Below are 26,906 nucleotides of genomic sequence, written 5' to 3'. Positions count from 1 at the left end.
TTAGGTGAAAAAAGTCTATCAAATTGACAACATAAAGTTGCGCTTTTTAAATCTTTCTTAATTCCATACATCTGTAACTACATTGCTATTATTGAAGGACCCCATAAGTCCTAGGCATGAGGCAATTTGGGTGAAACTTCCAAACGTAACCCTAACATATGTTGGTGAAGCCTGCAATTTACATAACATGATTCAAACTGTTGGAAAATAATGCTCCCATAGAATTGCTAAAGTGAAACATCTAATGCACCTCAACCACATATAGAGCTACAACAGCTTGGCCAAGTCCCATGCCAATTCCAACAAGAAACCTTCCAGTAAGCATGCCGGGCAAGCTACTTGTCATTGCACTACACAATTGAGGACAAGGTTGAGAAGATGTCAAACAATAATACAGCTTAACAATTGTATTAGTAAAAAAAATCTCTTGAAAGAGGAATTTAGCAATTGTAAGTCATGGCCAACCATACAAATTTCACATATTAGTATAAAAAAAATGGGGCTAATCACCTAAAAAAAGCTACTTGATTTGGTAACATGCATATCTAATCTAATGTTTTCTCCCAAAACCATCCCATAAGAGCGAGAAAAAGAGACCGGTAACGCTCATAAATTGATAATAGATGCATCCAAATTAGCAACCCATCAGGTGACACTATAATAATGAAGCCTTATTCATGCACAGTGATAAGCATCAACACTAAATTAGTCAAAGACAAGAAAATCTAGAGTATAACATCTCATCAATCGCACGGACCTCATTGAGGCCCCAACCATCAGAGGCAACGCACACAGTTGGAAGGACCTCCTTCGGCCAAAATAATCAGCAATTGATCCACTGAATAAAGATCCGAGAAATGCACCACCCAATGACATACTTATAACCAAACCTTCAAGAAATAATTATAAAATGTCAGTAAAATTTACACACATCTTTCAGAAAGTTTATATAATGTATGCTTCCATGACTCTAATTTCAGCAATAAAAAAAAAATTGATCCTCAACTAAGCGATACAAGATCAACCAAACTGTATAAAAAAGATAGTTATAGAAATAAAAATAAAAATAATAATAATTATTATTATTATAAATAAAAAGCTCGTGCCAAGAATATATGATTACCTTCAGCCAAGGTATTACCACTAAAGCCAAAATCAATGGAATACTTTCTGGTGTATCATTCACTACTCTGCATATGACAACAAACAAACAAACAAATAAAGATATAAGTTGCAGCAAAGAAGCACATTATATCTCATTATTGACCGAACTAAATTACAGTCAGTCGTCAATTCATAAATCTAAGCTACCAATTAACCCCTTCATCATACTCTTTCATGTTTCCATCCTTTTAAAGAAGCTAGACTTTGATAAATTATATATTCGATCGGCTATGTTCAAATATTCAACACCTCAACATTTGTACAAGGTATATACGAAGTGTATATAAGAGTTTACAAATCACAATAATTAACACAGTGCACTTAACTCTTATGATTCCTAGAATAAGAATATGGATTGCCCAGTTGAAGTTCGGGCTCAATCCAAATCCTAACCGAAAACAAAACATCTTGAATTTCAAACTGGAATCAAAATTAAATATGAAAATTTTAGAGAAAAAAAAAATCAGAAAAATTTGTGTATTGAACAAATCAAATGGTGACAACGTATAGACATAGACAACATCGATCTCTTTGCTATTAAATTTGAGCAAAGTATATTGAAAGTTGGATTTGGATAAACTAAATTAAAAAAAGCTAGAACAATTATTACTAATATAAGGTTTATTGAAAATTGGATTTAGATCCAAATACCTGAGCCCAAAATAAAAGTCCAGATTTTGAAAATTCTAAGCTTACGTTCAACCAAATTGAAAAATCTTTTACAAAGAAAGTAATTACATTCTTGGCTGACTTTGAACTTAATGATAACCACTACTGGATCCTTTTTGGCTCGCTCAAAGCCAGTTAAATAAAATAGCGAAGCTTTTTAAAAAGGACATATTAAAAGTTATTCTCACAAATATTCTTAATCGAGCCTCAAGTTATTCATCACAACAGCTTCATCTCACTGAAAAGACGTATCTTGATTCTTGAGACAGTCATGACTTTAACATTCTTAAACATAACTATAAAAAAGAAATACACCATCAGTTCGAGTAAAATTACATGCAAAATTGACTAATATTTTACCATTAAATCATGCAAACAAAAACTAAAGCAGTATAAAGAAAATTTCCACTAATTTCCACAATTTTCAAATCAAATGCTCTTCCTTTTGTACACGAAGTGTTTTTTGATAGAGAAAGGGGAAGAAAAAGAAGGGGAGTGAAGGAAAGGGGTGTCAAGGGAAGGGGAGAGGAGGGAAGGAAGATGAGTTTTCCTTTTAAATCTCTCCATTGTTAGAGGTATCAATTTCTTATAATTCAATCCCTCCATTTTTCTCCCCTCCAATTCCTTTCCTTCCTTATTTGTTATCCAGATAAAAAATTATCCATCCCTCCATTTCCCTTCCTTTCTTTCTCTCCATTTCATTCAATCCAAACAAAGTGAAAAAGATCAACTAAAAATAAGTGGACCAAAGTCATTCCACCATTACTATAAATTGCACATCTCAAAACTCAATGATGTAAAATTCACCCCAAATTCAATAATTAGCTAAAAAAATCAATTAAATCATTCAAATTAAAATGCACATATAAAGCAGAAATTAATATATCAATAATTATAAAGCTATAAAAAGAATAAGCTGAACCTGTTAGGCTGACCTGGAAAGGCATGTTAATAGCAAAAGGAACAAAAACTAACATACCTAAATTATTTGCAAATAACAAGGATGAGTCATCACAATGGCATGCTTCTCACTTCTTAGTCAACTTGCTTACCTCTTGATTCAGTATATATTAGAAATGACCAGCAGACAATTCATAACCACTCATCATCTTTCTCGTGTATTACCAATCATCAGTAGCACAGAGCATACAAATTTATACTGATAATCCAATAGATACAATACAAAGATCATTACAAGCATTATCTAATTCTAAATTCCAGCTAGACAAATTGCAATTAAGAGTCTAATACTATCGCTTTTTTTTTTTCTAACGAGAACTATCGCTTTTTAGGGCTATTGCTAGAGGCAAAATGGCAGAGATCAAAATTCTTGCAGAAGTTGCGAAATTAATTAAAACAGGGCCAGCAAGCTAGTGGAATGATCACCACCTAAAAACATTCAAAAAAATAAATAAAAAAAAAAAAAAAACTAAATAAATCAAATAGATAGAAAATGATCATTATCTACCCTTAGTTGTTATCAATGACCTCCATCCACGCGAATCAAATTCAAGCTCTTCAATTTTCCATTTTCACAGAAAAATTCAACCAAAATCAATAGCTAGCAATTTCACATACAATATCTCTGAGTTCCTAGAGTATGAAGCTAAATCAAAGGCAAAGTCGTAATTGTCACAAGAAATAGGCCTGACCAAAAAGAAAAGATGGAAAAAAAAAAAAAAAGAATTACAGGAAATAAGACATGCAAACAGTACTGCTACAACTTATTTTATTTTCCTTGGCCTCTTTTTAAGCCAAAAGTAAGATTATGCTTAATCATTGTGTCTTTGAAGGAATACATCTCGCGGAAAGAAATTATTTACTTGGTCAATGATATAAAAAATTTGGTTGTAAGTGACACATCTTACAATTGTTGAATATATCTATCCCTTGAAACTTCAACATGGTCAATAAAGCGATTAAGCAAAAATTCAATCAAGGGGAAAAATTATTTGAGCAAACTCATAATTGGAAATAAATTTATCAGAATCAACAGTCAAAACCTATTGAATTTGTTGAAAAAAACCACATCAATTCATTATCTATAACTTTACTCTAGTATAATGTGGTTGATCCATCAAATTCAAAACCCAGATAGCATCTAACAGAGTTCAGCATAGCTAAATTAATAAGTTAAATTAATAAAGAAAGTGCAATCAACCTGTTTATTATGCTCTTTTCTTTCAAGTCCTTTATTTGACTGTGAAATGAAATAACAGATTCATCCCTCTAATAATAATGTGCCAAGTTCCAGTAACCCGGATTAAATCCTGATAGTAAGCAATTTATCATAAAAAGATATCAGATCAATAGAAAAGAGTATATAAGGTCATTGGAAATTTTAATCATAGGAGGAGCTTTAATAAGCAAATGCAAAAAAACACTAAGAAACAACAAACACACAACTAATACTTTGTGAAGTAGTATAACCACACAAACTAATTAATCCAAAGACAATTTACAAAACAAGATCTCAGAATCATCATAAAATGTCATTTGACATATCAAGTCTCTCAGTCAATTTGTTGCTCATGCGTTTTCAGGTACCAAGATCTGAACAAGATTTTATTCTAAAAAGAAAGCATTTTAGCTGCCTGAGATAAGAACTATGCCAATAACCAACCTTATTAGAAAAGAGAGCAAAAGGCGATTACACACAACGAAATAAATGTGTGGGTGTGGTGCTTCACCTTCAGCAGTGGAGCTTAGACAGTGGAAGTGGAGGCCATGGAACTGGTCCTGCTCTTTCGGGTATGAATCTCCGCGACTGAAGTTGTTCGACTATCCTCCCAAGTCATTATCCGAGTCACCTCAGTCAAATCGGTTAACTCGTCCGAGTTTGAATTCTTCTACGAGATCTCTCTACAATTCCGCGCAAATTCTGTGAAAATATAACTTTATTAATGATTTTTCTTCCAAATTCTATAAAATCTGTGAAATTAAGAGGTAAAACTATGCAACTTCTAGCTAAAAATACGTAATTGTACATAAATTGAGCTTGCATATTCTCGTAGAAGGCGATCAAATTCTACTATTTTTTTTCATCAAAATAACAACTTAGCGAAGATTTTGTTCAATTAATTACCTTAACAGAAGGCAAATTAGATCGAAAATCAATTAGAGAAGAAGTTTGACTGCTCGATTCCTTGTGATGTGAATCAACTGCTACTTTGAATTAAAAGATCCAACTTCTCTGCATTCAAAATGTTGACAATTTCGAAAAACAAAATTGAAAAACCCTAATTATGCGCTAATGATCAAAAACAAAATTGAAAAGCCCTAATTTTTCATAAATTATCCTAAAACAAGATCGAAACCGAGATTTTTTGTTGAAATTGTACATAATCCAACACGAGGGAGAAGCAGACTCATTTATTTAGTGAATTGCTATTCATCGTTCCCATATTACACAGTAACACTCCTATTTTGACTTGAATGGACAAAGATGTCCTTTATGCAAGTTGTAATATTTAAAAAGGACTTTATTCCCTTCATGCACATTTTACATACTAACGGTCCCCTCAAAGTAGTACACCGTGAATCCCGAGCCCACCACATCGGTCCCCACGTCCTTCAAACCAAATTGGTCCCCACGACCACCTTAAATCGTTTTTTTTTAAAAAAAATTAATCATCAAGTTTTTTTCGACGGGTCTTGGATGATGGATGATTGGGACATCCGTACGTCGGAGAATGCGTCGGATTATTCTGTAAGTTTTTTGTTTTTTTTTTATTTTCTGATAATGGGACATCTGCCCAAATTTTCCGGATGTCCCATGGTGGATCCGCCTATACCGCCCAAAATTTCCGAATGTTCCATGGTGGATCCGCCTAAAATTTCCGGATCAATTCAGTCAGCGCATCCGGAAAATTTGGGCGGATGTCCCATTATTCAGTTTTTTTTTTTTTTTTTTTTTTTTTTTTTTATTGTTGTTGTGATTTAGTTTTTAATAATGTTATTATTGTTTTGTAATTGTTGTTGTTATTAGTAGTAATATTATTATTATTATTATTAGTAGTAGTAGTAATTTTATTTTTTGAAACCTTATTATTATTATTATTATTAAATTAATTAGTAATTATGTTAGGGTATTACTGTTTTGTTATTTATATCATTAATATTGTTATTGTTGTTGGTGGTGTTTATGATTATTGTTGTTGCTATTATGATTGTTGTTATTAGTATTAGTTATTAATGTTAATAATATTATTAGTTGTAATATTGTTTTATAAATATTATTAGTTGTAATATTGTTTAAGTTAATTAATTTTATTTTTTTTTAATTATTGTTGTGATTTAGTTTTTGATAATTTGAGTAATTAGTAATAATGTTATTATTGTTTTGTAATTGTTGTTGTTATTAGTAGTAATATTATTATTATTATTAGTAGTAGTAGTAATTTTATTTTTTGAAACCTTATTATTATTATTATTATTATTATTATTATATTAATTAGTAATTATGTTAGGGTATTAATTGTTTTGTTATTTATATTATTAATATTGTTATTGTTGTTGGTGGTGTTTATGATTATTGTTGTTGCTATTATGATTGTTGTTATTATTAGTATTTGATGAGTGGCATTTATGTCACAATTTAGTGTTCTCATTACGGGTTTTTCCCACCCATTTGTAACTTGTTTGCCCCCTTTTCTCTCCTTTTTGTTCCTCTTTTCTTTGTTTGCCTTTCTCCTTGTTTTCTTTGTTTTGTTTTGTAGGAATCAAGGCATTGGAAGAAGAGCAATTCACCCCAAACTCCCCTGTGTGCGGGCGCGCAGCACTGTGAGAACCCGCGCAGGATTGCTCCAAGAACAGAACACAAACAGAAGATTTGTGCGCCTTGTGCACGCTTTGTGTGCGGGCGCGCGACCTTGATGTGTGCGGGCGCGCAGCCCTGGGAGAACCCGCACAGAACAGCATCAGAAGCAGAATCAAAACAGAGTGTTGCGTGCGCCTTGTGTGCGGGCGCACACTCCTCAAGCGCGGGCGCGCAGTGTTGCTGAGAGAAGGCGCGCATCCATGGGTTTCATTCTCCGTACCCACAGATCTGCGGGCGCGCAAGATCTGTGAGGGCGCACACACAACTTCTGCACGGGCGCGCACCGCTGAGTTGCAATCTTTTTATTTCGTATTTTTGTATCTTTTAAAGGACCTATTTATATAGGTCGTAGGGAGTTTAGTGTATCATCTATCATTACTTAGAAACATTTTAGCCCTAATCTAGTGAGAGAAACTTCATTAGTAGAGAGAGAAAGTGTGGATTTCCATTGATGAACTTGGATATTGAAGAAGGAGCTTGATTGAATCTTTGTAAATCTTCATCTTCAATTAATGAGAAATCTCTTACTCTCTTTCTTTACTTTTGTATTTAGTTTTGTTTGCTTATTTTGATTTTCCTTCTTTGCTTATTGATCATGTTGATGCTTATTGATTTGATGATTGATATTGTCTTCAATATGGTTTGTGAGTAGTCACCTAGCCAAGGGTGTGGGGATGGTGTAGTTGTTGATTGTTTCATGCTTATGATGTTGGGGTTTTGTTAATGGTGATTAAAGTCTTTGTATGTTTGATATTCTTTAATCTTCTTGCAAGTGCACATTGTTAGTTGATTAAAGGTGAATCTTTGCTAACAAGAAACGGAAGTTGACTTAGTTAAGGTTCATTGTTATCGATAGTTCTTTGATTGCACCTTCTAATATATGGTTCTAGTGTGGAAACATGGAGGCTATGTTAGGAGAAATTGATTAACCCCGGAAGGCGGTTAGATTGAGCTTTAATTCGATATTCTTGCATGCTTAGTTTACCATTGCTTTGCTTCCGTGTTATTGCATGATTAATTGGCAACTACATCTACCTACTTCCCTTGGTGCTTAGTTATATTGATTTTTAATCATTCTTAATCTCTAGTTTAATCTCTTAGTTATTCACACTTCTTGTTCCGAGGTAGCTTAAGTATTAAGTAGTGAATGTGGTGTTTATGCATGTCTCCTTGTGGTTCGACCCCTATGCTTGCCTTATACTTGTATTGGGTTTGTTTAGGTGTATAAATTATATTTGATCTAGGGATAGACAAATTGACGACGCGTTTATTCCTTTGTTAAATTGGCGCCGTTGCCGGGGAGACGACTTCCATTGCTTTTTCATTACTTTATTTGAGACTATCTCATTTCTTGTTTGTTAGTATTTGTTACTACTTGTTACTTGTCAGTGCTTACGTTCTCCTTAGCTTTGTTGTATGAACAGAGGACGAACTCGCTCAAGGTCTTTGATTCCCATTGATCCGGAGCTAGAAAGATCTTTGTCCTTACTTCGAAGAGAAGCGAGAGCGAGGAGTAGAAATTCTCACACCCCAACGAAAGAAGGAGTAAGAGAATTGGAAGATAATCCACCATCTTCACCCTCAAGTGAAGACTTAGATAGCCCTAATTCGCCATCAAGTCCGGAAATCAACCCCTTTTCAATCTTTAAGTCCGAAAGTGAAGAAGGTTCTAAAATGGGAGAGAATACACCTTTGAGTCGTCTTGGGGCTCCCGAAGCCTTTAGAGCCCAAAGTGGGATCCTAACCCCTACCACTCAAGCCAACAATTTCGAAATCAAGCCCAATTTGATTGCTTTAATAGAGAGGAAACAATTCTCGGGTGGAAAATTTGAGAGCCCTTATGAGCATTTGAAAGAATTTGAGAAGTATTGTGACACGATCAAAGCCAACAGAGTGACTCAAGAGTACATCCGCCTCAAGATGTTTCCATTTTCTTTAATTGGGAGAGGTCTAGAATGGCTAGAGAAGGAGGTGCCCCCTAATTCTCTCACAACTTGGGACCAAGTGACTACGGCTTTCTTGAGGAGATTTTATAACCATAGGAAGACCATTGAGGCTCGATCTTTAATTCAAGGCTTTCGCCAAAAGAGTGGTGAGACTCTAAGTGCGGCATGGGACCGGTACAAAGAGCTTCAACGTCAATGCCCACATCATGGGATACCCAAGTATCAACTCATCCACACTTTCTATGGAGGTCTCTCACCTCAAGGGAGAACAAGCCTTGATGCCGCCGCCGGCGGTCCAATCATGAACAAAGGAGAGGATCAAGTGGAATGCATCATAGAGGAGGCCGCAAAGCATTATGATGATTGGTACGAAGGAGAAAGGGAGGCCACTTCTAGCAAAGGTGTCTATGCATTGGAGCAAGCCAACGCAATCAACAACCTTTCTTCCCAAATCTCCAAGATGGCCAAGCAAATGGACGAAATGATGAAAGAAAGGTCCAACCCTCATGGTAATACCTCCCCTTCAACCAAGGGAAGCAATGGTATGGCCACTTCTTCCCCCTCTTCTTATAATAAAATGCCTCAAGGATGCATGTTTTGCTCAAATTGTGAAACCTATGATCATGATACCTCCCATTGTGTGTATGCTTGTGAAGTTCAACCCCCTCCCTATGAACATTATGATAATGTAGAAGATGTCAATGCTATGAATTTTGCTCCTAGAATGGAAAATGTAGGGAACTTGAGGCCAAACTCCAATCAAATGGGGAATTGGAATCAAGGTGGAAACCGTGGTTGGAACCAAAGTGGTGGTGGTTATGGTAACCAATACCATGGTGGGGGAGGCCCTTCCAACTTCAATGGAAGAGGCTACTCTAACCAAAGGGGGTATGGCTATCAAAACCAACAACCCAACTCCCGATACCATGACCATCAAAATCAAAATTTTGGTGATCAAGGTACCATGGGAAACAATCGACAAAGCAATGTTCCCAACCAAGGAACCGGAGGCAATAGGGGCCAAAATGTTTCTAACTATGCCCAAACCAATAGGCCTCCAGGTTTCCATCAAGCCCAACTTCCTCCACCTCAACAATCTCTTCAAATTGAGGCCCCTCCTAATGATCCCGTGATGGCTAAGCTAGATGCCATCATGAAAATGCATGAGGAGGAAAAGAAGAGAAATGAGGAGGATAAAAAGCGAGCCAATGCTCATATGAAAATGCTTGAAACCCAAATTGCCCAACTTGCCTCCAATTCCTCTTCTTCTTCTTCTTCCTCTATCCCTAGTCAAGGAGTCAACCCAAAACCTTTGTATGCCGTGACAACAAGGAGTGGAAAGGTAGTAGGGAGTGACCCCTTAGTTGAGGAGGAACCTCGAAATGAAGTAGAGTTAGAGAGGGGGAATGAGAGAGCCAAGGAGCCTTCTAATGTTGAGAGGGAGAAGGATGTTGAGGTGCAAAAGGAAAAAGAGACCACTCCCTTGCCCCTAAATCTCCAACCTAGAGAGGAGAGGTTACCTTTTCCCCAAAGATTTGTGAGAGCTAAGCTTGATGCTCAATTTGGGAAGTTTTTGGATGTGATTAAGAATTTGCATGTTTCCCTTCCTTTTGTAGATGCTATGAAACAAATGCCCCATTACTCTAAGTTTTTGAAAGATCTATTGAGTGGGAGAAGGGAGTGTGAAACGGTGAGCTTGACCGCCAATTGTAGTGCAATCCTTTCCAACAAACTTCCCGCCAAGTTGAAGGATTCGGGTAGTTTTTCCATCCCTTGTTCTATTAATGGCATTGAGTTTGACAAAGCTTTGTGTGATTTAGGAGCAAGTGTGAGCCTCATGCCCTACTCCATTTACCAAAAGCTTAGTGTAGGAACCCTTTCCCCCACTAACATTACTCTCCAACTAGCGGATCGGTCCATTAAATTTCCCATGGGTAAGGTTGAGGACATTCCCCTTAGGGTAGGAAAGTTCCCATTCCCCGTGGATTTTTATGTGCTAGAGATGGATGAGGATGAAAGGATTCCTATTATCTTGGGTAGGCCGTTTTTAGCCACCTCTAGGGCCATCATTGATGTAAAGGAGGGCAAAATATCTTTGAAAATTGACAATGATTCAATTGAGTTTGATTTGAATAATGTCATGCAACAACCTTCCTCAAGTGGTGAATGCTTTAGAGTAGATGTTCTAGATACCATGCTCAGTGAATTTTCTCGTTCCCATTTGCATGCTTCTAATGATCCCCTAGAAAGTGTATTGTTGAATGATTCTAAGCTAGGTGCTCATAAGGACGACATTCAATTCTATGAGGATTTGCTAGAGGAAAGCAAGAGCAAGTGCATGGATGAGAGCATGGAGGAGGAGGCTTTTCACACCCATGACCTCTTTCAAGTTGAGGAAAGAGAGGAGAACACCAATGGTAAGGGAGCACCAAAGATAGACTTGAAACCTCTACCTTTGGGCTTGAGGTATGAATTTCTTGGTTCTAATGAGTCTTTCCCCGTAATTGTTAATTCCAACCTAACGGAGGAGCAAACCTCCCTCTTGATCAATGTTTTGAAAAAACACAAGAAAGCTTTAGGCTATACCATTGATGACATCAAAGGTATAAGTCCTTCTTTATGCATGCACAAAATTGATCTAGAGGGAGATGCCAAACCCGTTAGGCAAAGGCAAAGGAAGCTTAACCCTTCCATGCAAGAGGTTGTGCGGAAGGAAGTGGCTAAGCTTCTTGATGCGGGAATTATATACCCAATTGCTCATAGTGATTGGGTATCTCCCGTGCAAGTTGTGCCTAAGAAAGGGGGAATGACGGTAGTGAAAAATGATCATGATCAACTAGTCCCCACTAGGCTTGTAACCGGTTGGCGCATGTGCATTGACTATCGCCAACTCAACACAAGTACATGCAAAGATCATTTTCCATTACTGTTCATTGATCAAATGTTAGAGAGGCTTACAAAGCATTCCTTCTATTTTTTTCTTGATGGTTATTCGGGATTTTTCCAAATCCCGATTGACCCCAAGGATCAAGAGAAGACGACTTTCACTTGTCCCTACGGTACTTATGCGTATCGTAGGATGCCTTTTGGGCTTTGTAATGCTCCCGCAACATTCCAACGTTGTATGATGTCTATTTTCAGTGATATGATTGAGGATGAGATAGAGGTCTTTATGGATGACTTCTCCGTTGGAGGAGCCACCTATGAAGATTGTCTATCTAATTTATCTCGTTGCTTAGAAAGATGTGAGAGGGCTAACCTCGTGTTAAATTGGGAAAAGTGCCATTTTATGGTAGAAAGTGGGATTGTTCTTGGGCACAAAATTTCCCATGCCGGCATTGAGGTTGATAGAGCCAAGGTAGAGGTCATTGAGAAACTTCCTCCCCCCACCAACGTGAGGGAAGTGAGGTCTTTTCTTGGCCATGCCGGGTTCTATCGGCGTTTTATAAAAGACTTTTCTTTGATTGCAAAGCCTCTCACATCCCTATTGCAACAAGATAAAGAGTTTATATTTGATGATGCTTGTTAAGAATCTTTTTGTAGGTTGAAAGAGGCCCTTTGCACTGCCCCTATTGTCCAAGGTCCGGATTGGTCTCTTCCATTTGAGCTCATGTGCGATGCAAGCGACGAGGCTATTGGTTCGGTTCTTGGGCAACGGAAGGATGGGAAGCTTCATGTCATACATTATTTGTCCAAAACTCTCAATGATGCTCAACGAAATTACACAACTTCCAAGAAGGAATTCTTAGCGGTTATTCACTCATTTGAGAAGTTTAGAACCTACCTCATTGGTTCTAGGACAATTGTGTACACCGACCATTCGGCTCTCAAATATTTGATAGGGAAGAAGGAAGCTAAACCAAGGTTGTTGAGATGGGTTTTAGTTCTCCAAGACTTTGATTATGAAATGAGAGACAAAAAGGGAGCCGAGAATGTGGTGGCGGATCACCTTTCAAGGTTGGGCGGTGCAAGGTTCAAGGATGATGGTTTGCCAATAGAGGATGCTCTAAGGGATGATGTGCTATATGTTCTTGAGGTGAAGTCGGCTCCATGGTATGCGGATATTGTGAATTACTTGGCTTGTGGTGCCATACCTCCGGATTTCACTTCACAACAACGTCGAAAGCTCAAGCACGAGGCAAAGAGATATATTTGGGATGAACCGATTTTGTTGAAGAGAGGGGTTGATGGGTTGTTGAGGAGATGCGTCCCCGACGATGAGTTTCAAAGTGTTATCCATATGTGCCACTCTTCTCCTTGTGGTGGGCATATGAGTGCTCAGAAAACCGCCTCAAAAGTTCTCCAATCAATGCTCTTTTGGCCTTCCTTATTCAAGGACTCTTAGATATTTGTCAAGACCTGCGATAGATGTCAAAGGGTGGGGAATATTTCGAGAAGGGATGAAATGCCACAAAACCCCATCCTTGAGCTTGAATTTTTCGATGTGTGGGCGATAGATTTCATGGGCCCTTTTATCTCCTCAAATGGGAACAAATATATTTTGGTTGCCGTTGACTACGTGTCCAAATGGGCGGAGGCCGTAGCTTCTCCAACAAATGACTCAAAAGTGGTGGTTAACCTCTTGAAGAAAGTGATCTTCCCAAGATTCGGTGTTCCGAGGGCGATTATTAGTGATGGGGGGTCACATTTCAAACACCACACCTTCGTGCGACTACTTGAGAAATATGGGGTATCTCACAAGCGGGGGCTTGCTTATCACCCCCAAACAAGTGGTCAAGCGGAGGTCACAAATAGAGAGCTCAAAGTGATCTTGGAGAAGACAGTTGCCAGAACGAGGAAGGATTGGTCCTCTAAGCTCATTGATTCTCTATGGGCTTATAGGACCGCTTTCAAGACGCCAATTGGGACCACCCCTTACAAGCTTGTTTATGGGAAGAATTGTCATTTGCCCGTGGAGATGGAGCATCGTGCTCATTGGGCGATCAAGCAAATCAACTTGGATCTCCATAGTGCGGGGGAGCAAAGGCTTTTAGAGTTGCATGAGCTAGAGGAATTGAGGTTTAGTGCCTATGAGAATGCGAGTATGTATAAGGCAAGATCAAAAGCGTGGCATGACGCTCAAATCATCAAGAAAGATTTTGTCAAAGGGCAAAAGGTGTTCCTCTTTAATTCAAGGTTGAAGCTCTTCCCGGGCAAGCTCCGATCAAGATGGAGTGGGCCATACATTGTTACGGAGGTGTTTCCGTATGGTGCTTATGAAATTTTCCAAGATGGCCACTCCCCTTTCAAAGTCAACGGCCACCGCCTTAAGCCTTATTTTGAAGGATTCCCAAGTGATGAACCAATTTCGGTTACTCTAATTGATGTGCATCATCAATTCCGCCCTCCTTAATCATCTCGAAGAACGTCGAGCTAACGACGCTAACCAAAAGCGCTTCCGGGAGGCAACCCGAGTTTCTGACCCTCTTCTACTTTCTTCTCTTCATGTTACTTTCATTTTTCAATTTACAACTTTGGATTATTGGGATTTGTGAGTTTTGATTATATTTGAGTCTTTAATAAATGGTGCATCTAGCATGATTGTATGGAGTTTAGATGTGTGATTAAGGACTATTTTTGCAGGCCGTTTGGTGTTATATTTGGAGCTAAGTTGAGGTTTGGAGACTTGGAAGTGAGTGAGGAGCAATGCAAGAGAGGATTTGATGAAGACCCTGTGCGCGGGCGCGCAGGCCTAGGAGAACCCGCGCACAGAGAAGCTCAGAAAATAGAACCTGGCAGAAACTTTTGCGCGACATGTGTGCGCCATCTGCGCGGGCGCGCAGATAAAGGCTGTGCGGGCGCGCAGGCCTGGGAGAACCCGCGCAGATCGAAGACAAAAATATAGATTTTGGCAGAAGGTTTTGCGCGGCATGTGTGCGCCATCTGCGCGGGCGCGCAGTACAATTGCGCGGGCGCGCAGTATACTTGCGCGGGCGCGCAGATCTGGGTTTATCGGGGCTTAAGTCCTCCTTTTCCCCGTTTATTTCATCACTTTCTCACCATCTCTCACGAATTCTCACACTCTCTCCTCAAGAACTCAAGCCCTAATTTCCCAAATCCCCTCTAATCTCACTTATTTCCTCGAAATCTCAACAAATCCCTTACATTCCCTCAATTTCCTCACAAATTCATCACTTTCCCCTCTCAAAATCACCCATTTTTCACCAAATTCGTGGTTGCTCTTCGGTGGTCAAGGTGGTGGTGCGTGAGGGCTCTTGAAGGTCTTCAAGCTCTTCAATTGTGGTATAATCCTAATCCTTGAGTACTTTGTGGTTTTGATTCATTAGATAAGATCATGTTTTAGGATTGTTAAGCAAAAATTGAGCTTGTATGGATTTTGTGTGATTTTGGGGTAGTTTTGCTTACAATTGTGGAATTTGTCATGAATTTCTTGGTGATTTGTGAGTATTGTTGATGAAATTGTTGTTTTTATGCAATTTGCCTAGCAATTACTTGACTTGGATATTGAGAATTGTGTGAGTGATCACTAGCTTGATATTGAGCATTGAAAATTGTTAATGCATGTGGAATTGAAAATGTATGTTGTTGAGAGTTTTTGATGCTTGATATTGAAATTTGCTTAGTGATTGCCTCTTTAGTGATTGAGTATTGCAAATTTTGGCATTGAATATTGTTGGTGATAGTTGTTTTCCTCTTGTGTTATTTGTATCCTGGAAAGTTGTTGCTCCTAACCCCTTTTCAGATAACAAAATCAAAGGCTTCAATTGTTGTTGTTGTTGTGGGAAAGATTTGGTATTCTTGATTGTGGATCTCTCCTTGGTGTTCTCGGTATTTTTGGGTTGTCAAGTAAAGTTGGTGAAGATGAGTGGTAGGAGAAGGAGTAGAAAGGAGCCTAGAATGTCAGTTGATGAACCCCAACCCTCCTCTCAAAATCAAAACCAAACACAATCCTCTCTTCCCACTTTAAAATTTGTGAACCGAGACCATGCACCCTTCCATCAAACACTCCTCAAACGCAAGCTTAACCCCACCCGACACTACTACCAACGCTCAATGCGTGACTTGGGGATAGATGAGGACCTTCGGTCCCTTCTTGACAACCTTGGGATGAGTGAGTTCATCAACCACCAATACCCAACCTTCAAGGAACCCACCTACGAGTTCCTCGCTTCCTTTGAGAAGGAACCCGTTGGAAACAACGAGTTCCAAATCTCCTTCCAACTTTTCAATGCCCGCCATGTCGTCTCTCTTCGGCGTCTAAATGAACTCCTAGACTTTAACCCCGACGCCGACCTTCTTGCCCCATCCACCGAGCTCTTCCCCGAGTACGATGCTTTCCGTTGGTGGCGGACAATTACCGATTCGGATGAGTTTAGTACTCGGTACTCGGTGGCAAGCCAAATTATCCATCCAGTACTCCGCATCCTTCACCGCATCTTGGGGTTTGCGGTGTTTAGCAAGCAAGATTTGAGTAAGCTCTCTCACGAAGAGCTTTTCACTCTTTGGGTCGCCACAAAGGAGGAGTTGAGTGGGCGGCTCAACATGGGGTATTGGTTTGTGCTATGTTGCGAGGCAATCAAGAATGGGAACAAGACGGGAGAGATTGCCTTAGGAGGGATGATTTCAAGGATCGCCTCGAAGCTAGGGGGTGAGGTTCTTTTCCCTTTTTGCACAAGGGTAGGAAGAGACAGAGACATATTCGTGGACATCTCCTACATGCGGAAGTCGGTCTTCATCCAACTGACCGACGATGTGAACAACTTCCATGATTGGTGCGTTGAGAGGGAGCACCATTGCATACTTCCATTCCCGAGCCGCACTTCCTTGGAGAGGAACGCAAGGAATGTGTGGAAGGTTCCTAAGGACAATGGTGTCCTTCCTAACGCTCTTGGAGGTGAGCGAAATATGATCGTCCGCGAGCGGCATTAGCAGCAGCAACAACAACAACAACAAGAAGAACAACAAGAAGAACAACAACAGCAATTCCAACAGCAACAGCAATTTCAGCAACAGCAGTTTCATCAACAACAACAACAACAAGGGTTTCAACTACAAGGTTTTCAGTATGGGGAGGGATCCCAAGGTTTGCGCATCCCCTCCTCTAGCGAGGGAGGTATGGCCTCTTCCTCTTCTTCTTTTAACCTTGAGCGAGCGTTCCAAAACCTGTCAATGCAGGTAAACCGGTTGACGGAGGCCGCCGATGGGTACTCGGTTTACAATGCCAACATCTATGATTGGCATGTAAACCAAGGACACTTTGACCCACCGGTGAACTATCCGTATTTTCCGCCCCAACAGGGGCCGGTTCCTTCTCACGAGGAACCGCATTCTGACGGCACTCCCCGTCAACCGGTATGGCCCTATTGGTCCGGGCCTTCATCTCAAGGGACCCCCCGAGTGAACTACCCCACCTCTGAGGGGTATGATTACAAGGCATCGGGGGGGTGTGATTACCGTGGGGACCCCAACTACCCCATGTACACATCCGAGCCCCTTGAGATGCCCCATCCCTATGACCCTCTTCCGGACTACCAACAACAGTTGTACCGGAACCGCGGTTTTCCACCGGGTTACATCGGTGGTTGGGACCCCCATGGCCCTCCTATCGACGTCGACTACGAGTGGCGTCCTTATGGAGAGGGCTCTAGTTCTCACATGGAGGACTAGGGCCCTCGGGCCGAGTTTAGCCCTTCCTCCCACCCCATTCTCCACTTTGTTCAAACCGAGGACGGTTTTCCGTTCAAGTGTGGGGGGGTGCTCATTTATTGTTTCATTTAAGGGCTTTGTTCTCATGGGGCGCAATTTTGGGCCAATAGGTGTCTTTTTGGAAGGTCCCTTCCCTTCTTTTCAAAAAAAAAAAAATGATGATGATGATGTTTTCAATGAAACCTTGTGTTGTTTTGGCTCCCGTTTTTCTCGAAATCCAAACTCCCCTTTAATCCAAACCTTTTTTTTCTTTCTTTGTCCTTTTTCTTTAGTAGTTTCTTTTTTTTTTCTCTATTTTGTTTTTCTCTTTATTTCTTTGTATAAAATTCTCTTGCTACTAACCAAATATTTGCCGAGTTGTTTTGGACTTTGACATTTTGTAGGGCTTATGGGCGCATTCCCCAAATTTTTCCGAGCAATGGAGTTTCAACAATTGTGGATTTGCGTTTGCTAAGCGTAATTGGGTGACAAATTCTCCTTCTCAACTCTTTAAATATTTGATTGGTTGCATAACTTAGGTTAGTTTAGGAAGGAGTTGAATGGTTCGAGGTTGATTGATTTGGTTCTAAGGAACCTGGGATCGTTGATGTTGTATTCAACGATCATTGTATGTCGATTGGGATTTATATGATTTGCATACCTCATTTATGAACCTTCTTGATTTCTTCCTTTATCTTTGTGCGTTGCTTTTCTTCTTTCCTTTATGTGACATTCATAATCATGACAAGAGAAAATTTTTTGAAAATTGAGAATTTGCTCGTTCATTTGGAAATGTGGACCTATATGCTTTTGCTATGACATATTTTTGAATGCTTACCTTCCTAGTTGAAGAGGGTCTTCACGGTTTGAGAGTGCTTAGGGTTGAACTAGACACATTTTAAGCTAAGGTAGCCCGGTTTAGAACTCTTAAGGACATTTGAACCCCTAGTTCACGGGAAAGTGGTAAGATGGTGTTGCTCTCCGTAGTGAATAGGATTCCCTTGGTTGGTAATTGCTTACTTTCATATCCCATGTGAGCGTTTATTGTTCAAGCCTCCATCACTTTTGTTGAGCGGCATTTTGGATCCTTAACTATGCGTGTCTTAATCCTTGTGTTGGTATCTAGCTCCCAAGACCGTGATCATATAACTCTAGAGGAGGAAGAGGGCATCTCTTCTCATTTTTCTTTGTTTTCCTTGTGTTTTGTTACAAATTTGTTTTTTTTATTTTACATGTACCTTCTTGCTAGCCATGTTGAGCCTTATTCCCCCTTTCTTGGTTAAACCACGTTACAAACCTAGCGGCCTATGTTCTACCAACCCTTGTAGTTAGTGAAGCATCGGCTTGTGAGGTTCGGGTTTGAGAGTCTTGATTTTAAGCAAGGAAGTTGTGCAATTTGGTTCGAATGAGGTCTTGAAAGTCTATTCATGAAAAAGTGTGCAAAAGGTTTGGCAAGGAAGTTGTAATCTATGAAAACCAAACACCATTAAAAAAAAAAAAAATAACGAGGAAAGAAAGAAAAGAAATTGAGAAGGAAAAATTGAGTTGAATGAAAATCTTGGAAAAAGAGAGTAGTATTGTCATGTAATTTGTATTGAAGGTTGTGATTTGAAACTTAGGTTAGATTCCTATGTTGTTATTGAGAGATGGACACTCTTATGCTTCACTTAGGAGTTCCCACCAAAGTTTTCAAATTAATTCCTTACCTTAACCTTTAGCCATGACATTACAACCCTAACTAAGACCCTTGGACTTTAGAGGAGCGTGGTCAAGGAAACGGTGGAGGGAGATGGATTTCAACCCTATGGAGAGAGTACGCATGGTTGAGATGTCGGGATAGCCTCATTGTTCCACATAGAATTATTTTTTCCGGTTCCCTCGAGGAATCATGAGGAGCCAACTAGGGGATGAATTGAAGCTAGCGGAGAGAACGTGGACCGCCTTGGATGGGGCTAGGGCGGAGAATGAAATCATTAGTTCTCTATGCTTAGCTTAGGTTTGTTTCTTTCAATCTTGAGCATCTTAAAGCGTGTTTTCCCTCTTGAATTGAGAAAGGTAAGTATTCTTTGATCAATGTCATTATATCTGAGTCCGAACTGAGCATTTCTCATCGTGGTACTAGATTGATTCTCTTGAACCTTGTCATGTTGTGTTTGTTGTCTTTTGCCTTGGGTTCCTTTGCTTGAGGACAAGCAAGAAGCAAGTGTGGGGGAATTTGATGAGTGGCATTTATGCCACAATTTAGTGTTCTCTTTACGGGTTTTTCCCACCCATTTGTAGCTTGTTTGCCCCCTTTTCTCTCCTTTTTGTTCCTCTTTTCTTTGTTTGCCTTTCTCCTTGTTTTCTTTGTTTTGTTTTGTAGGAATCAAGGCATTGGAAGAAGAGCAATTCACCCCAAACTCCCCTGTGTGCGGGCGCGCAGCACTGTGAGAACCTGCGCAGGATTGCTCCAAGAACATAACACAAACAGAAGATTTGTGCGCCTTGTGCACGCTTTGTGTGCGGGCGCGCGACCTTGATGTGTGCGGGCGCGCAGCCCTGGGAGAACCCGCACAGAACAGCATCAGAAGCAGAATCAAAACAGAGTGTTGCGTGCGCCTTGAGTGCGCCTTGTGTGCGGGCGCACACTCCTCAAGCGCGGGCGCGCAGTGTTGCTGAGAGAAGGCGCGCATCCATGGGTTTCATTCTCCGTACCCACAGATCTGCGGGCGCGCAAGATCTGTGAGGGCGCACACACAACTTCTGCGCGGGCGCGCACCGCTGAGTTGCAATCTTTTTATTTCGTATTTTTGTATCTTTTAAAGGACCTATTTATATAGGTCGTAGGGAGTTTAGTGTATCATCTATCATTACTTAGAAACATTTTAGCCCTAATCTAGTGAGAGAAACTTCATTAGTAGAGAGAGAAAGTGTGGATTTCCATTGATGAACTTGGATATTGAAGAAGGAGCTTGATTGAATCTTTGTAAATCTTCATCTTCAATTAATGAGAAATCTCTTACTCTCTTTCTTTACTTTTGTATTTAGTTTTGTTTGCTTATTTTGATTTTCCTTCTTTGCTTATTGATCATGTTGATGCTTATTGATTTGATGATTGATATTGTCTTCAATATGGTTTGTGAGTAGTCACCTAGCCAAGGGTGTGGGGATGGTGTAGTTGTTGATTGTTTCATGCTTATGATGTTGGGGTTTTGTTAATGGTGATTAAAGTCTTTGTATGTTTGATATTCTTTAATCTTCTTGCAAGTGCACATTGTTAGTTGATTAAAGGTGAATCTTTGCTAACAAGAAACGGAAGTTGACTTAGTTAAGGTTCATTGTTATCGATAGTTCTTTGATTGCACCTTCTAATATATGGTTCTAGTGTGGAAACATGGAGGCTATGTTAGGAGAAATTGATTAACCCCGGAAGGCGGTTAGATTGAGCTTTAATTCGATATTCTTGCATGCTTAGTTTACCATTGCTTTGCTTCCGTGTTATTGCATGATTAATTGGCAACTACATCTACCTACTTCCCTTGGTGCTTAGTTATATTGATTTTTAATCATTCTTAATCTCTAGTTTAATCTCTTAGTTATTCACACTTCTTGTTCCGAGGTAGCTTAAGTATTAAGTAGTGAATGTGGTGTTTATGCATGTCTCCTTGTGGTTCGACCCCTATGCTTGCCTTATACTTGTATTAGGTTTGTTTAGGTGTATAAATTATATTTGATCTAGGGATAGACAAATTGACGACGCGTTTATTCCTTTGTCAGTATTAGTTGTTAATGTTAATACTATTATTAGTATTAGTTATTAATGTTAATATTATTACTAAGAAATATACACTGTCCAGTTCTTATAGTACATGACTAATAAAAAAGAAATATAAAGCAATTCAAACAAGTTCACATAAAAACCACTAACACGACCAAAAAAGCAATCTAGAGTCCCATTTTTTACTTCCAATCAAATACAAGCTGCTCCGTCATTGTCCTAGTCTCACTAGACATGTGAGGATACTCAGCCAGTGCTCTTTGGTGAATCTCCATGGACCAACTCATCCACTGCAAATCACACAATAACATATTATATAAACAACAATTATTATAAGTCATTCTAAATAGTAAAATAAATGCAAAAACTTACATAATCAGTGTTAGTCCGCTCTGGTAGATTGCTTGTAACTGCTGGACCTGGAGATACCCGAGGGTGAGAAAACATGTACAGTCACTGCATGTAACCAGGCGTAACAGAAGGAGCTCCAGCACTAAGTCTGGTGAGGGCACCTAAAACTACACTCTAAGATACCCCAGGGACAAACCTCCTCCACATCACATCTGTCATCTCGGTCGGGAAGTCTACCTGGTACATCTTCAAGTTAGTCGCCCTCTTGGCCTTCTCTGGCCTAATAATGTCACGTGGAATGCCTTGCACGAAACCAAGCTGTCGAACCACTCTATCAAGCATGTACGGCTCTATGATGTTACGGTACTAGATGCAGCCAATGAATAAAGTGGGGGGCACTCCAAGTCCAGGATCAACTCCGTATGGTAGCCAGTTCACCTCACGGTCAGTCAGCGCATCAATTCTATTACGAAAAGATATCAGGCGCTCCAAGTTCTTGCTAGGACATCCCAATCCAACATCCCAAGCAAACGCACGAGGGATATTAAGGTCCCTCGTCAAGGTACCCTGCTGAGGCCGAAAGCACGGAAAGTACTCGTAAATCCACGCTTGCAGAAGCGTGAGACAACCCGCGATCGAATCAGCACCTTTCCGTGATGCCATGCCCAATTGCCTAAACAAGTAAGCCAGTGCAGCTGTGCCCCAAGTGTACTCGTTAATAGGGACATCCATATAACATAGCTCGTGAAGGAAGGAAGGATGCGTACGGTTACCACTCTTGTCTATAAATAGTGAACCTCCAAGCACTAACCACAAGTACGCAGTATACTGAGCACTAAACTGCCTCTCAACCTCCAATGTCGACTCAAAAATCTTATCAGTCAACACCCCACTACCCTGCCAAATCGTCTTTGTGCCGCAAATCTCAGACAAATCATCCGGAGTCATATCCATGGTAATCGAGCATGCGTCCCGTAAGTAGTCCGTGCTAGGTGTAGCGGTGACCATCTTGCCATGTACATGTAGCCCAAGAATGTTGTACACATCGTGCAACATGATCGTGATCTCCCCAAATGACATATGAAAAGTGTTTGTATCTGGCTGCCATCTCTCAACAAAAGCAGAAATCAACGGCCAATCAAGTTTTTTAAACATTAGCTCGGGCAAGTGAGACAACCAACTACCATCAATCAACTGGAGGTTCTCCGCTGATTGATGACCTCGCCACGTAACCAAGTCAGAACACAGCTTTGACCTACTCAAACACCGCAAAACACCTCGCTCCTACTCAATCCATATATATCGTGCCACGTGACCACCAAAACTAGGGATAACAGTCTCATCCTCAGGACCACCCGGCATCGGCTCTTGCACTAACCATGCCTCTGCAGGTAGTAGGCTGACTCGATCCACTACCAACAAATCTCCCATACTGACCCCTATATACCATATAATAATCCTAAGGGGGGCTCGATTCTTCATCCCGGTCACCAGCATGACTAGCCGAGACTTCCTCCTCGTCAGATGTAGGTACTCCACCTGGCTAATACATAGGCCGACTACTTCCTGACTGTTGGTCTCCCGACCAACCACTAGTAGACCCGTATTGCTGCTCGGGTTGAAACGGTGCTGAACGAGATGATTGTCTCCTAACAGACGCATTCAAACGTTGTGATATTGCATGTCGAGCACCAAAACCCTCGATCTACATAAAATAAGTACAAAATCCAATTTTAGTAATAATTACAAAAAATACTACTTGTTTAAAGTTGGACTACAAAAAATACTATTCAAATTAATTAATTTCATACCAACACACCATTAACAACAACAACAACAACAATAACAACAACAACAACAACAACAAGAATAATAATAATAATAATAATAATAATAATAATAATAATAATAATAAAAATCATACTCAAAAAAATAATCATACCAACCACAAATTTTAAAATATAATCATAATCATAATAATCACAATAGAAAAAACAATAATCATAATCACAAAATAAACTAACAATAACATACTACTACTAATAATAATAAGAATAATAAGGTTTCAACAAAAAAAAAAGAATAATAATAAGAATAATAATATAAATAATCATAATAACAACAATAAGAATAATAATAATCATAATCACAAAAATAAACTAACAATAACATACTACTACTAATAATAATAAGAATAATAAGGTTTCAACAAAAAAAAAAAGAATAATAATAAGAATAATAACATAAATAATCATAATAACAAAAATAAGAATAATAATATAAATAATCATAATAAAAATCATAAAAATAACAACAATCATAATAATAACAATAATAATAATAATACTATTACTAAATATAACAATAACATTACAAATAATGTACTAATAACATAATAATCACAATAACAACAACAACAATCATAATCACAACAACAATAATCATAATCACAAAAATCATGCTAACAATAACATATTACTACTACTACTACTACTACTACTAATAATAATAATAATAATAACAATAATCATAATAAAAATCATAAAAATAACAATAATCATAATAATAATAAGATTTATTCACGAAAAAAAAGAGGAAATTGGGACTTCCGCCCAGAAATTCCGGAACTCCCTTGGAGGATCCGCCTGAAATTTCCGGATCCTCCAAGGTTTTTCCGGAAATTTCAAGCGGATCTTCACTTCCGCCCAGGAATTCCGGAAAAACCTTGGAGGATCCGGAAATTTCAGGCGGATCCTCCAAGGGAGTTCCGGAATTTCTGGGCGGAAGTCCCAATTTCCGTTTTTTTTTTTTAAAAAAAACTTTTACCTGTTCGCCGCCGCCGCCTAACCCACGACCACCGTAAGTCACCCTAATTCGCCTTGGATCAGCCATCCCTTTGCCTTGTTCTTCAAGTGGTGGTTGTAAGGTGGTTGTTGGTGATGGTTTTTTTTATGGTTTTTTTTTTTTTATTTTTTTTTAGGATTTAAATTTCAGATTTTTTTTAAAATTTCATATTTAAATTTTTAGAGAGAGAAAATGAGAGTGAATGAGGTTAGAGAGTGAAATATGTGACTCGTTGAGTAGAAACTCCGTAATTATATGCTAGGGGTAGAAAAGGAAATTTCTTATAAAAATGGGAGCGTTAGTATGCAATTTGCGAGCGACGTTTAACAACACCCTTTATTTATGGAAGCTTGTTTAACAATGGCTGATGTAGATGAGGTAGGAGAGAGAAGAGCTTGACAAATTTTGGAGTAAAAATGGATTTGCAGAGAAGAAAAAGGAAGTAATAGTTTAGAATAGGGTTTAGCAGAGTTACTGATACGGAGTACCATATTTGGCGAATTGAGGAAGAAGATGGGGAAAATGAGATAAGCATGAGAGAGAAAATGTGGAAACGAGGCAAATGATGATGGAAAGCAGGAACAAGCCACGAAGACATACTAAGTGAAAAAACAAATAAGACCATTATACCCCTGGTAAATTGGGCAATTCAGCAAAGGGGCCTAAGGGCATTGGTGGTATTTCCCTGTTCCTAAGGAACAGTGATTTTGGGTGCTACAATAAATATGCTATGGACTTTTATAAGAGTTGTAAATTTGAGGTGATTTTGGGTGCTACAATAAATGTGCTATGCACTTTTATAAGAGTTGTAGATTTATATGAAAATTAGAAATTTGCAAAAGTAGAGCATTTCAAAACTTAATAGTTTTGAATTGTGTATGCTCTTTAAGGGTTAAGGCTAAATATATACATTGATATACTTATATGATGTGTTGCCTCTAATACCTAGGATCATCTTGAATATTTACTACATCATTTCGTAATCCAGGATCATCAAGATAATCCTCTAATTTATCATCGCTAGGCTCTAAGAGCAGCCAATTAATTTTGTGATTATCAATGATCTCCTCGTCCCATAACTAACATGTACACTTGTACATTAAAGTGTGCATCTCCCCTTATGTCCCTCGAGTTACTTGGACTTCGTAATATCGCTTGAAAAAAGGATTGTTCTTGCCTCCAATTCCCTATTGAATGACTGAGGAAAAATTGCTCTGATTTCTTTAGCCCACCCCTTGCATATTAGAGTGGCATTTGCTTTATCCTAGTCTTCTTCGCGCTTAGGGAGGATAAAATTTGTAAAAAGATCGGCATTTGCACCCACTAAGCAGGCGCTAAGGCCAGCGGGACCCTCATTGTCTTCAAGAATTGCAGGCTTCTCGTTCCATCGCTTGTTAATTCTCCAGTTGAGACCGATCCTCTTTCTATGTCTATAATTTCTTCTCCACTTGGCCCGCCTATCCATAGACAGATGATGGTTTGGACATTAACTTGGGTACTCCAACGACCCATGGAGAACATTATTGATGTAGAATGCCCCTGCCCCATGAACTTCACCACTGGGACCAATATGCAATATTTGAATGGGTTGCAAGAGATCTTCCATTTGTATGGAAAATTTGAAAATTCAAGTTTTTGAGACTAGGTAGAAAACTCTGACAATTAAAATTTTTAGTGAGAGAGAAAAAGAAAGAAATTAAACTTGGCTTGATGAAGAAGAAAATTGAGTGAAATCAAGAACGACCTTAACTTTAGTCTGATCAACCTCTATACCATTTTTATGAACCACGAACTCTAGAAGGCACACTTTAGAGGGTTCATTTTTAGATTAAACTTCCTCATTCTTTCAAAAGCAAGAACGAGATGTTCTAAATGTTTCGATCAGTCATGGGCCGGGATTTCACCAAAACATCATCTATGTAAATCTCCAAAGAATCAACTATTATTTCATCAAATATGAGATTCATAGCTTTTTGATACGTTGCCCCTCCATTCTTAAGTCCAAATGGTACTGCTACATACTCATAGAGTCCCAAAGAACCTAGAAATCTAAATGTAGTCTTTGAGCAATCATATTCAGCGATCCTTATTTGGTGATACCCGATAAATTAAAAACTATCTAGTGTTGATACAAACTTATGTCTTGATGAGATATTTATCAACATATCTGCTACAGGAATAGGGTATTGATATTTTGGGGATGCGCCGTTAATATCTCCGTAATCTAAGCATATTCTAATCTTGCCATTCTTTTTAATTACATGCATAATGTTAGCTATCCACTCTGCATATTTGGTGGGTTGTAAAAAATAAAATAAAATAAAAAAAAAATAAAAAATAAAACACGGGTGAGAGATTAAGAAATTCTACTAACCAAAAAACTAATGTGATGGAACTAATTAATTTAAAACTTTCATATTATGAAAGTGATGCAACTAAAAAGAAATAAAACCCTTAATATACAGAGATATTATTTTATTTATTAATTAATTAAAAAATTGGTTAAAACTTGATGATAATATGATATCATTTGCAATCCTCTATATGCTTCGAAAAATGTTGCCTTTTGTTGAGTTAAAGCAGTTGGATTAAGAGTGATTTGGGAGGGAGTAATAAATTTTTTCTTTATAGACTTGCTGATTAAAATTAATTCCTTGTAAAAGTAGGTGATGGAATTAACTTCCCCTTCCAAATTCTTATTGTACAGGAG

The 26,906-nt window shown here is 38.9% G+C and overlaps 1 protein-coding gene and 1 non-coding gene across 5 annotated transcripts; both read right to left on the bottom strand.

The window, feature by feature from the left end:
- LOC145570447 (putative plastidic glucose transporter 3) lies at positions 1-5,217 on the bottom strand. 4 transcript variants are annotated; one of them, XM_081629532.1, is made up of 7 exons: positions 4,919-5,217; positions 4,457-4,714; positions 3,995-4,103; positions 1,124-1,190; positions 758-890; positions 251-350; positions 1-171 (listed from the first exon to the last, which is right to left on the bottom strand). In XM_081629532.1, the coding sequence occupies exons 5-7, from the start codon at positions 874-876 to the stop codon at positions 58-60; spliced, it is 333 nt and encodes a 110-aa protein (XP_081485658.1). In that variant the 5' UTR covers positions 877-890; positions 1,124-1,190; positions 3,995-4,103; positions 4,457-4,714; positions 4,919-5,217; the 3' UTR covers positions 1-57. The 4 variants fall into 4 exon arrangements, with proteins under 4 accessions (XP_081485658.1, XP_081485660.1, XP_081485659.1 ...); XM_081629534.1 differs by having other exon boundaries at positions 4,524-4,714; XM_081629533.1 differs by lacking the exon at positions 3,995-4,103.
- A 3,488-nt stretch (positions 5,218-8,705) lies between these two features.
- LOC145573497 (small nucleolar RNA R71) lies at positions 8,706-8,811 on the bottom strand. Its single transcript, XR_014097504.1, has one exon. It is a non-coding gene; the product is annotated as a small nucleolar RNA R71 (small nucleolar RNA).
- Positions 8,812-26,906: the final 18,095 nt, after the last annotated feature.

Source organism: Chenopodium album, chromosome 12 (assembly GCF_948465745.1).
Source record: "Chenopodium album chromosome 12, dcCheAlbu1.1, whole genome shotgun sequence".
Lineage (NCBI taxonomy): Eukaryota > Viridiplantae > Streptophyta > Magnoliopsida > Caryophyllales > Amaranthaceae > Chenopodium > Chenopodium album.
This window is presented reverse-complemented; position numbering and strand designations above follow the sequence as displayed.